At 42.6% G+C, this 10,002-nt stretch overlaps 1 protein-coding gene across 14 annotated transcripts in view; it reads right to left on the bottom strand.

Moving 5' to 3' along the window:
- Nucleotides 1-1,882: 1,882 nt before the first annotated feature.
- Nucleotides 1,883-10,002, bottom strand: part of LCOR (ligand dependent nuclear receptor corepressor) — a 140,863-nt gene continuing 132,743 nt past the window's right edge. For all 14 annotated transcript variants that reach the window (XM_023740447.1, XM_023740443.1, XM_023740411.1 and 11 more), the window contains one exon: nucleotides 1,883-8,538. In XM_023740447.1, coding sequence (XP_023596215.1) covers nucleotides 3,633-8,538 — 4,906 coding nt within the window. In that variant the 3' untranslated portion in view covers nucleotides 1,883-3,632. The remainder of the gene's footprint in view (nucleotides 8,539-10,002) is intronic.

Here is a 10,002-nt window from a genome sequence, read left to right as displayed (position 1 = left end):
GAATTGGTTCCTAACCAGCAGCATTAGCATCGCCTGGGAACTTGTTAGAAATGCAAATTCTCAGCAGGGGTTCAAACCAGAATGAACAGGTTCGAAGACCTGATTCAAAGTAACTGTCTTGAAGTGATGCCTTTTACTGATGACCTATCTGAACAGTGAGAAACTCACCTGGGCAGTGTGTGACGTGTAAAGGATCCCATTGGAAAGCACCACAGATATAAAAGGATGACTAGTTACACATCTTCTGTACATACTATTATGTGGATAACAAGGCATGAACCTACAGGGTAAGATTTTTTTTTTTTAAAGATAAGGCTTGTGTAGAAGTCTTTAATGAACTACAGACACAACAGAATTGGCCTAGCTAAGAAATCTAAGGGACCAGTGACTGCTGATCAACAGACACTAACATTCTTATATGTAGGAAGCTTCAAGAGAGAACAAATGTTCATAGCCTTCCTGCTGTGCTGCAAGACTGCTACACATCTGAGGAAGTGGGAGAGTCGAGGCCCGGGATCCTCCCGGAGAGGCTGTCTCTGTGTTGTCCTCCCACACCAGGGAGCCTCAGGGAATAGAAAATGGGTCTTGTGAAGAAGGCCTACTTCCCAGGCAATTCTCGGTTCCTTTGGAAGCTCAGAGGGGAGACGAGTGTCCTCTGGCCATCAATTCTGCTCCAATATTGGGACAGTTGCTACACTATGTACAGGCCTGGGAGCAGAAATCAACTTCTGATTTGGAACCTGGAGTGAGGGGCAGACTTCCTGTCAGTCTGGTGGCAAGCCATACTGTGAAGATGGCCATAGGAAGGAGGACTTTGCAAAGGAGGAAAAACAAGGGGAGACTTGAGTCAGTGCCAAGCCTGGGGCTTGGAGGTGTCTAGGTGACAGGTTTGCCAGCATCTGCTGTAGGGGTAAAAGGACTTTACAGAGGAGGTCCTCGAGAGTTGTTTCTGTTTTTTTTTTTTTTTCCTTTTTTCTATTAGCAAAATTATCTGAGTCAGCAAGAATGAGATTCAACAAATATAAAAACAATTCTAAACTTTTAAGTATCCTAATTATGTAGAAAACCAGTCTATTTAAACATAGACACTATTATAAAGTAAAAGTTGATTTTAAAGACGGTCCATTGCATTGTTAGGTGTGTAAAACAAATACATACACACTGATACTGTTTCTCAAATGCAGTCTAGAATGAGAGAGAAGGTTATTACCTTGAAGTAAGCTTCTTTTTTTTTTTTATGAAAAAGACCTTAGAAAAGTAATGGAATGAATTAGAAACCTAGAACCGGAAAAATGCCACCCACTTACTGCCTCACACCTCTCCCTACCATAATCCAAGCACCCTTCCAAGGTAGTCTATGTGTGGCCAGAGGGGATCGCAAACCTATGTACAGAAATCAGCACACGCGACATCGGCAAACATCAGATGTTTAAGTCCCACAAAAACAATAATCCAGTGACAACTATATGGAAAGATAGATTTTTTTAAACTTCAAAACCATTTTTTTAGATTAAATGAACCTACTCAAAACATATTAATGCTTCTGTGCAACTTAATGCTGAGAAAGCGTTGCCAAGATACACACTCAGCAGTTTCATTATTACAGGTAGCTCTTGAAGGGCTAAAGTCAAAGATACTAAAAAGGAAAAAAAGAAAAGGTTCATGGGAGAGAGGAGACTTTAAAAAAAAAAAAAAAAAAGAGGGCTTCACTGCAGATAGTAAGCTTTACTGTCTATGAAATTCAACAAAAATTTCAATATCCCACGAATCAAATGCTTTTCTCCAGTCCTTTCCAATTATCAGAAGTTTTCACTATAGACAGCAAACCTTTAATAGAATGTGTAGAGGGCCTGTTTTATCATGATTTGAATGAACTAATGCGTTAAAAAAAAAAAAAAAAGTCCATCTGGGTTTATCTAAAGATATCAGAAGCAACCTAAACGGAAAACTTTTAATGCAAAGGAGAGGGCAGCAGCTGTCCACACAAGCCTGTTTTGGTGACAGGGCATGTTAAAGAAGCTGGTCGAAGCTTTAACAAGCAAGTCTTTTTTTGTGGAGTGGCCCAGTGGGAATGCCAGGTACATACTGTTAAAGACAATAATGGAGCAATGTTACAGGCACTGAGTTAGAGCCAATATGCCTGCCTCCGGTTCATTTGGGAAAAGCAAGCAACATCACTTACAAATATTGCAGCTCTCACAGGGAACAGAGCCTGACACGATGTGGGCAGGCATGATACTTAAAAGCATTTTATTACCAGTAAGGTGCTAACCAATCAGAATGGACAGCCACTCTAAACAAGTCTACTCACAGCGGAGCATGCAGCTGAACACCAGCTCTAGGTATAGAGTGTGTGGGGGCCCAATTTAAGATGCTGGAGCTGCTTCCTCCAACTGCAAGACTGCTTTGACTTTTATATAACTCTCTGTTTAGACTTTTCTGGGTCTGGTGCCAAAGGCATGGGGATGCTCACTGGGCCACATCTAAACCACCTGGTCTGTGCTATTATCCAGTTCATGGACACCCTGGCACACTGCATGGGGAAGAAAGAATTTTACTGTAAAATTGGGACTGGGAGACATTTGTGGCTGATAACCACATGCAAATGCACCCAAATACCCATGCACACATAAACTGTTAAACTTTTCTATTTACTGGAAATAACATTTTGGGTGTCTCCGAATATGGAAGTACCCTGAAGGAAAATTAGAACAGTCACTCTGTGTCCTAATCATCAGATTACAGCTACAAAAAAAGAAAAAAATAGATTTTTTTCTAAAGTTGGATGTAAACTTTGTTAGAGTGTTAGCAAGCTTGTAAGGTCAAACTTTGAAAAGGGTGGTAAGAATCAGGAATACGGTTTGGGGATGCAAATAATTCTTAGAGATCATAACCAAATATTAACACCCATGACACATCTGTTGTCCCACGGGCACATAATTTAGAATACATGTTCTCAAATGGCAAAGAATCAAAGGTGAGAGGCTTGATCAACAATGAATATGATTTTTTAAAAAGGGGGCAAGAGAAATATCAATCTTTCATAATAACTATAAATCCCCTCTGCATTCTCCATATACCATAAAAATGATTTGGTTTAGCTTTCAAATATCATTTAAACAGACAAACAAATAAGGTAGAGAGGGAAGTTTACTGCTGGGGTTTGCAAAGAGTAGCATCTGTTCATGTATAGATGCTGCAGGGTGGCTGCTGAAAAGCTACTTTCATGTGTATGAGGGTGGTCTTCTCGGCTACAGTACAAGTGCTTGTGCATCAAGTATAAAATACAAGCCTTTAATCACATAGATCAGCTTTTTAGCTTTTGTAAATTTAAAAAACAAAAAGGATAAATAAGGCACTGTACTTTTAAAAACTAAAACTGCTTGGTTCCAAGTTTAAAACCCAAGGAACAACCAGAATATAATATATAACTTCCCTTACTCAGCCTCAGAGAAAGACTCTGCAAGTTCCCTTCTCCATCTGAGACGTATTTTCTGACACCTCAAACTGTGGTGTTCTCCATTAGCTGCGGATTTGAAAGGCTTGATAAGCTTATAAAAGCAGATTTAGTTAATGCAAAATAAAGGGTTACTTCTATGGAATAGTTTCACTTTTGGCTGCCGTCCTTCAAATCACTTTGCATCCAGCCGTCTCCGTTTGCTGTGGATAGAGTCCAGCTTTGCCTTCAGCTTGCGCTTTCTCTGGGCAGCACTGTTTTCTGGGCTTTTCGTCAAGGGTCTGGCCCGAGTCTTCCCGCTGCTCTGCTTCCTGTTCGTGGATGTCTGTGACCTTGAAGAGGATTCACCTGCCCCTTTTTGCTTTGCAGGTTTAGTCAGTGTTTCTGAGACGGGGGGCTGGGTAGGTCTTTTGTTAGTATTCTCTTTTTCTTTCCTGGAGGGAGGGCAGCCCTTCCCAGGGGACTTTTTAGGGATCTTCACTTTATTTTCTTTCAAAGAGGTCTTTTTGGGCAGTTGGCTGATTTTGTCTTTTGTGGCTGGCTTCTTGGCAGCAGAGGCTTTGGTGGATCCATCAAAATGCTTTTCTTTGCTGGCTTTCACCGCTGGTCCCTTGTCCTTACTGGAGGGAAGGGACCTGTCCTGAGTGCTGCCTTCTGTTCTCTTTCTTTTATTCTGAACTTCTGCTTTAGGCAAGCTTTCAGACATCTGCTTCCCTTTCCTTCCCTTCACTCCCTCAGTATTCTTGGGCTTGACAGGAAAGCCATCTGCATCCACCTGCAGGGCAAGCTTGGGGGACATTAGAGGGTTGATGCACACACTCTTACGACTCTGTTTACTTTCCACAGCCACACCAAGCGAGCTTTCTATTTTCTCATTCTTGATCAAACGCTGTTGGGCTCTGAGCTTTCCTCGAATATTGGAATATTTTCTAAGAATTCGGGTACTGGCTGGAGTAGGCAAGTTTGTGGGAGGATGGCTATTTCTCTCTTCCTTCACTTCCTCTATGCTGCCTTCAGCATTAGGGCCGAGGCTGACGTCACTGCCATCCTCTGTCTCCACTTGATCAGGATTCTCTCGAAATTTAGCCCAGAGCTTCTGTGTTTTCCAATTATTCCTAACAGGAGTAGCTCCAGGGAATTTCTTTAAGTGTTTTTTCAAGCGCTCAGCCTGTAGCGAGCTTGGATACAGGCTGGAAGGAGAGTATTTCTGAAGAGGATGCTTAACAGGGGGGGTGTCCCCTGGAAGACGAGTGTTGAGCTTCTTCACAATTACCAGAGATCGGGTTTCAGTTGTCTCTAAGAACCACTTACAAACATTAGATAATTTAAAGTTTGTCATAAACAGCATCTGAACAGGGGAAAACTTTTGAACTTCCAATGAACCTCTACATTTCCGTGACCTTTTCTTGCTTTTCCAAATCTCCTTCAGTTTATCTGACTTGTTCCTTGCTCTTGGTGTTGGTTGTACTTCTTTCTCCAACTGGATCCAGCCCTTCTGAACTTTCATGTACTGGGCATTGAAGCTGGCGATAAGCTCTTGGTTCTCCTCCTCAGCACACCATTCCACAAACTTTGGCTGGTCATCTACCACTGTGTCCACATCATCCTCTTCTAAGGGATCTCCACTCTCTGAAGCTTCATTTTCCTTTGGCGTTGAGTTTACTAGTGCAGCTTCCCTTTCTGAAGTCACTTTTGTAGTATCCGAGGAGTCCAGAGAATGGGCATGTCTTAGGTTGTAGGTTGAAGAGGTCAATCTTTTGGGCCTTGGTATCAATTTTGGTGGCCCAGTAGCATCACCATTTCCACTACTTGACAACCCAACTGAGCTAGATGGTTCATCATTATTATCTTTATGCTGGGTGTTTTCCCTGTCTACCTCACTTACAATCTCCTCTACCTCCTGCATAGGAATATGTCCTGGCTTCTCTTTTGATTGCTCTGGCTCCCTCTTACAGGGAATACTTTCAGAGAGGGCATGAGCATTTTCCACACTTAACTTAGACTGAACACAGATTTCTAGTCTCTCTTCAGGCAGGGGCTGACCAACTGTGGTTACGGGATCACTGCTGGGGAAAATCTCTCTTTTCTTCTCCTTGGCTTCTTTTGCCAGCATGTTTTTAAAAGTCTGCCTGGTGATGATCCCACCTCTGTCACCCTCCTGCTCAGCATCTTTCTCAGAGGGATTTTCATTGACATTTGGGTTTTCAGTGTCCTGCAGAGCTTTTGTATGGAAACTGCCCATCTGAAAGTTGTCAGGTGCTGTCCCACTAGGGTATCCTTCTTTTTTGGAACGTTTTGCAGTATAATTTTTAGAAACCTTGATCTCAGGACAAACAGAGGAAGAATCTGAAATTTGATTTCTTAGGAACCTATCAGCAGAGGAAGAATCTGAAAGTTGACTTCTTAGGCACCTATCAGAGGCCTCAGGGAATTTTTTACCTTTTTTCTTCTTGTCTAAATTCTCTTCAGGAGATTCAATGTTTTGATCACACATAACTTTTTCTGAAGGATGTCTGACATCACTTCCTTCTTCTAATTTTCCTGTATCACCTGCTGCCTCACTTTCTTCAACTTCACTAGGGTTTTCATTAGTAAAAACACTGTTTTCCCTCAAGAGTAGGTGAGTACTGAGCTCCTGAGCATCTTCAATCTTGGGCTCAGGACTGACGCTTGTCTCGGCCTTAGGACTGACATTTGTCTCAACCCCAGGACTGACGCTTGTCTGGGTCTCAGGGTCGACGCTTGTCTCAACTCTAGGACTGATGCTTGTCTCAACCCTAGGACTGACACTTGTCTCAGCCTTAGGACTGACATTTGTCTCAACCCCAGGACTGATGCTTATCTTGACCCCAGGAATGATGCTTGTCTGGGCCTCAGGACCGAGGCTTGTCTGGGGCTCAGGAGTGACGCTTCTCTCAGCGCCAGGACTGATGCTTGTCTCGACCCCAAGACTGAAGCTTGTCTCAGCCCCAGGACTGATGTTTGTCTCGGCCTTAGGACTCACATTTGTCTCGACTCCAGGACTGACACTTCCCTCAATTCCAGGACCGACAATTGTCTGGGCCTCAGGAATGACGTTTGTCTGGGCCTCAGGAGTGACGACTGTCTCAGCACTAGGACTGATGCTTGTCTCAGTACCAGGACTGACACTTTTCTCCACCCCTGGACTGATGCTTGTCTGGGCTGCAGGACTGACGCTTGTCTGGGCCTTAGGACAGATTCTTGTCTCAGACTCAGAACTGATCCTTTCGTTGTCCTCAGCCTTTCCCAGACTCACAGGAGGCTCCAAGTCTACTGAGGGACTTTGATTTTCTGAGCACAGAGGACTTTCCTCTCTATTGACCGTTTTAGGAGAAGAACGAACTTCTGTACGGCTTCCCTCAGAAATGCTCTCAGTAGAGGGAACCAGGTGACAGTCCTGGGGAGCACTCATCTCTTCTGTATCCAGCAGTTCAACTGGTTGTTGGTCTTGCTCATGGGAAGATACCCTACTTGCTGTGAGAGCTGAAATGGTGGAGCTGCCTTCTGGCGTGCCCTCTTCAGGGAGGTGAACAGAGAAAGGCCATACGAGGCTGGAGACTATCATTTCCTTTGACCTGGGGGAACTGCTCTGATTCAGTTTATCCATTATGGAGCAAACCTCAGGCTCTTGAGATCCTTTTTCAGATGAAGTGTTTCTGCCTCCTTCCTTGAGGGAGGTCATTTCCTTACTAGGTTCTTTAGGGCTGTCTTCTCTAGGAAGATGCACATCTACGGTAGGTCTAGGGGCTGAAATTGTAAGGGTCGGCTTGGGAGTAACTACTGCCTCTGATGCCAGTGTTGAGCAGCTTGCTTTTTCCTGGGAGTGTAAATTTCTGGCCAGTGTGCGAACAGTTGGCAGCTCACAACAGTCACCATTGAAAAAGTACCCTCGAGTACTCTTTCTGGCTGTTTTCCGAGACGAAAATATTGATCTTTGATTCTCAAAGTGGCATTCTGTTATCGGTTGACTGATATAGACAACATCACACTGATTATCATAATCGTTTATCCTCAACCCCGATGCCCTTTTACTTTTCCGAGCAGTCTTGATGGAGGTTGATATTGTCTTGGTTCGTGAATGTCCATTAGATGCTTTGTGTACAGCTGGCATGGCACTGGGGGCTAACCAACCATCTTTGGAATGATCATATTGGCCCTTATCACTGGGATATAAATGGTAACCCACCTTATTTCTTCCTAGTGAGTGAAGATGGTTCTCTTGCTTTGGCCTTGCATCTTGTTCATTTGCCTCTAAATCCTGGCACAAAGGCGTTTTTGAGCTACATTGTAAAGCATTCTCTTTGTCAGCAGTGCTAGGCAAGTCCCCCACAAACCTTGAGTCCCAAGCCTCTTCTGATAAAGCTTTGACTGAATTTCTTTGAGGAACAATACAGCTGTTGCCCTCCTCACTGTTCTCAGATGCCACTTTTACTGCAATTAGACTTTCTGCTAATGCTGAGCTCTGCATACGGTCTTTACCATCCTCACATACTTTTGCACTTATGTCTTGCTCCTGTCCAGTGGTTTGCCCTTCCATGTTTTTAGAGATGTGGTGGAAGTTTAATGAGGAAGAATTAGATGCAGTGAGGTAACCCAGAGTGGAACTATCCATTGAACTACCAGTATTAGGTTTAGTGGTTGGAAGTTCAGAAGAATCTTTCTGGACAATAGTCAAGGCATTCTCTCTTCCATCTACCGAGTTTGTCTCGGGAGGAGGCTCCTTGAGGGTCTGTTCTGTCAAGTGTAGAGAGCTGTGTGAGCCTGATGGGTCTATGAACAAATCTGCAGAAGTAGGAGACTTCATATCGAGACACATAGCATCCTTTTCCTTATGTTTGCTGCTTAGCTGGGCACAGCCAGCACTGCAAGTGGATGCCTCCATTGTTGCAGAATCAGAACGTAGCAGGTCCTCTGTGCCCGGCTGAGCTTCAGTGTACAAGTCGTTCAGAACACGAATGAACTGCTTCTGATGATGAGTGCAGAGTTTGACCATAAACTTCTCCAGTGGGGACTTTGATTGATTGTTAGAATCTACTGCTATTGCCTCTGTTGAGTTCTCGCTAGACAGACAAAGAAAAAGAAGAAATTACTATGGTCATTTTCCAAAGAACCATTTTTACATTATGAAATTCACCTGATGTTATTCATATCATAAGGAGAGTGGGTACTCTGGCCAAAACTGCTTCTAAGTCTGCCCAGATACTTTTGATTCAACAAATAAGGAGTGCTTATCTGGTTAAAATGCAAGGCCAGTCTTGTTATATTTTTAATTTTTGGTGACAATATCCTCCATATTTTGAAATGGTCATTTAGAAATAATCTTTATCTTACAGAGAAAAAGTATCATTAAAAATAAATTTTTTTCAATGTAAATTTTGCCTACACTATTTATTAACTTCAGATGGTCAATATATACTTTTGTTTTAGGCCTGGGAATTCCTGTAAAATAATCATTGGTTTATAAGTCTATAATACTGACAAAAATTCAAACATAGTATATTATAAAACTTGTGTTAGAAGTACTTGGAGAATATATAGTTTTAAGATGGTTTCTCCACATGAACTACTGACTGGACTTATAAAATTGCTAACAGTGATGTAGGAGTCCTTCTACCCCTTCCTGGGCCATGGAGGAATAAAGATCAAATAACTCCACATTTCAGACACAGAAAGATGGAATGAAAAGTCAGTTTCTGATTCCTAGCTCTAAGTGAGGAGATAGATATGAAATCACATTGTAAACTGTAAAACTATGTCAATGCAAGGTAGCATAATTATGTCTTCACTTAAACCTCACTTGTTACAGTCGCCTAGACTTCCAATAAACATCTTACAATCTTCTACAGGAAGTCATTCTACATTACAGAACCCTTTTCAATCATTTCCATACTTTATCCAGAACAAACTCTTAGAGCTTAATCTGGACAGTGAAGATGGTGGGAAAGGATGATACTAGATTCAAGACAGGTAAAGGCAATTCCTGCTTAGAAAACCAAGGGTTTTCACAAGCTGCTTTGTACTTCTGGATTTCTGGGCTTTACTATGCCAATGTAGTTGGGGTGTTCCAATTTCTTCAAGTTTTATACAATTTCTCAATCTCTTTCTCTGGATTGTAATTCCTCAGAAGATCATTATCTGACCCTTCATGTAAAATGGCAGAGCACAAAGGGCAGTTTAATAAATGTGTGCTGACTATTGTAAGAACTCAAGAAAAGGTTTAAACACAGAAGAAAACATTCTTTGATGGTTACGAGGGTGGGGAGGGAGGGTGAGCGTTATTCACTAACTAGATAGACAAGAATTATCTTAGGTGAAGGGAAGGACAGCACACACTACAGGGGAAGTCAGCACAACTGGACTAAACCAAAGCTAAGAAGTCTCCTGAATAAAATCAAACACTTTGAGGGACAGAGTAGCAGGGGTGGGGGTCTGGGGACCATGCTTTCAGGGGACATCTAGGTCAACTAGCATAACAAAGTTTATTAAGAAAATGTTCTGCATCCTACTTTGGTGAGTGGCATCTG

Source organism: Trichechus manatus, unplaced genomic scaffold (genome assembly GCF_000243295.1).
Source record: "Trichechus manatus latirostris isolate Lorelei unplaced genomic scaffold, TriManLat1.0 scaffold00007, whole genome shotgun sequence".
Classification (NCBI taxonomy): domain Eukaryota; kingdom Metazoa; phylum Chordata; class Mammalia; order Sirenia; family Trichechidae; genus Trichechus; species Trichechus manatus.
The sequence above is the reverse complement of the archived record's forward strand: the minus strand, read 5'-3'. Positions and strand labels throughout refer to the sequence as shown.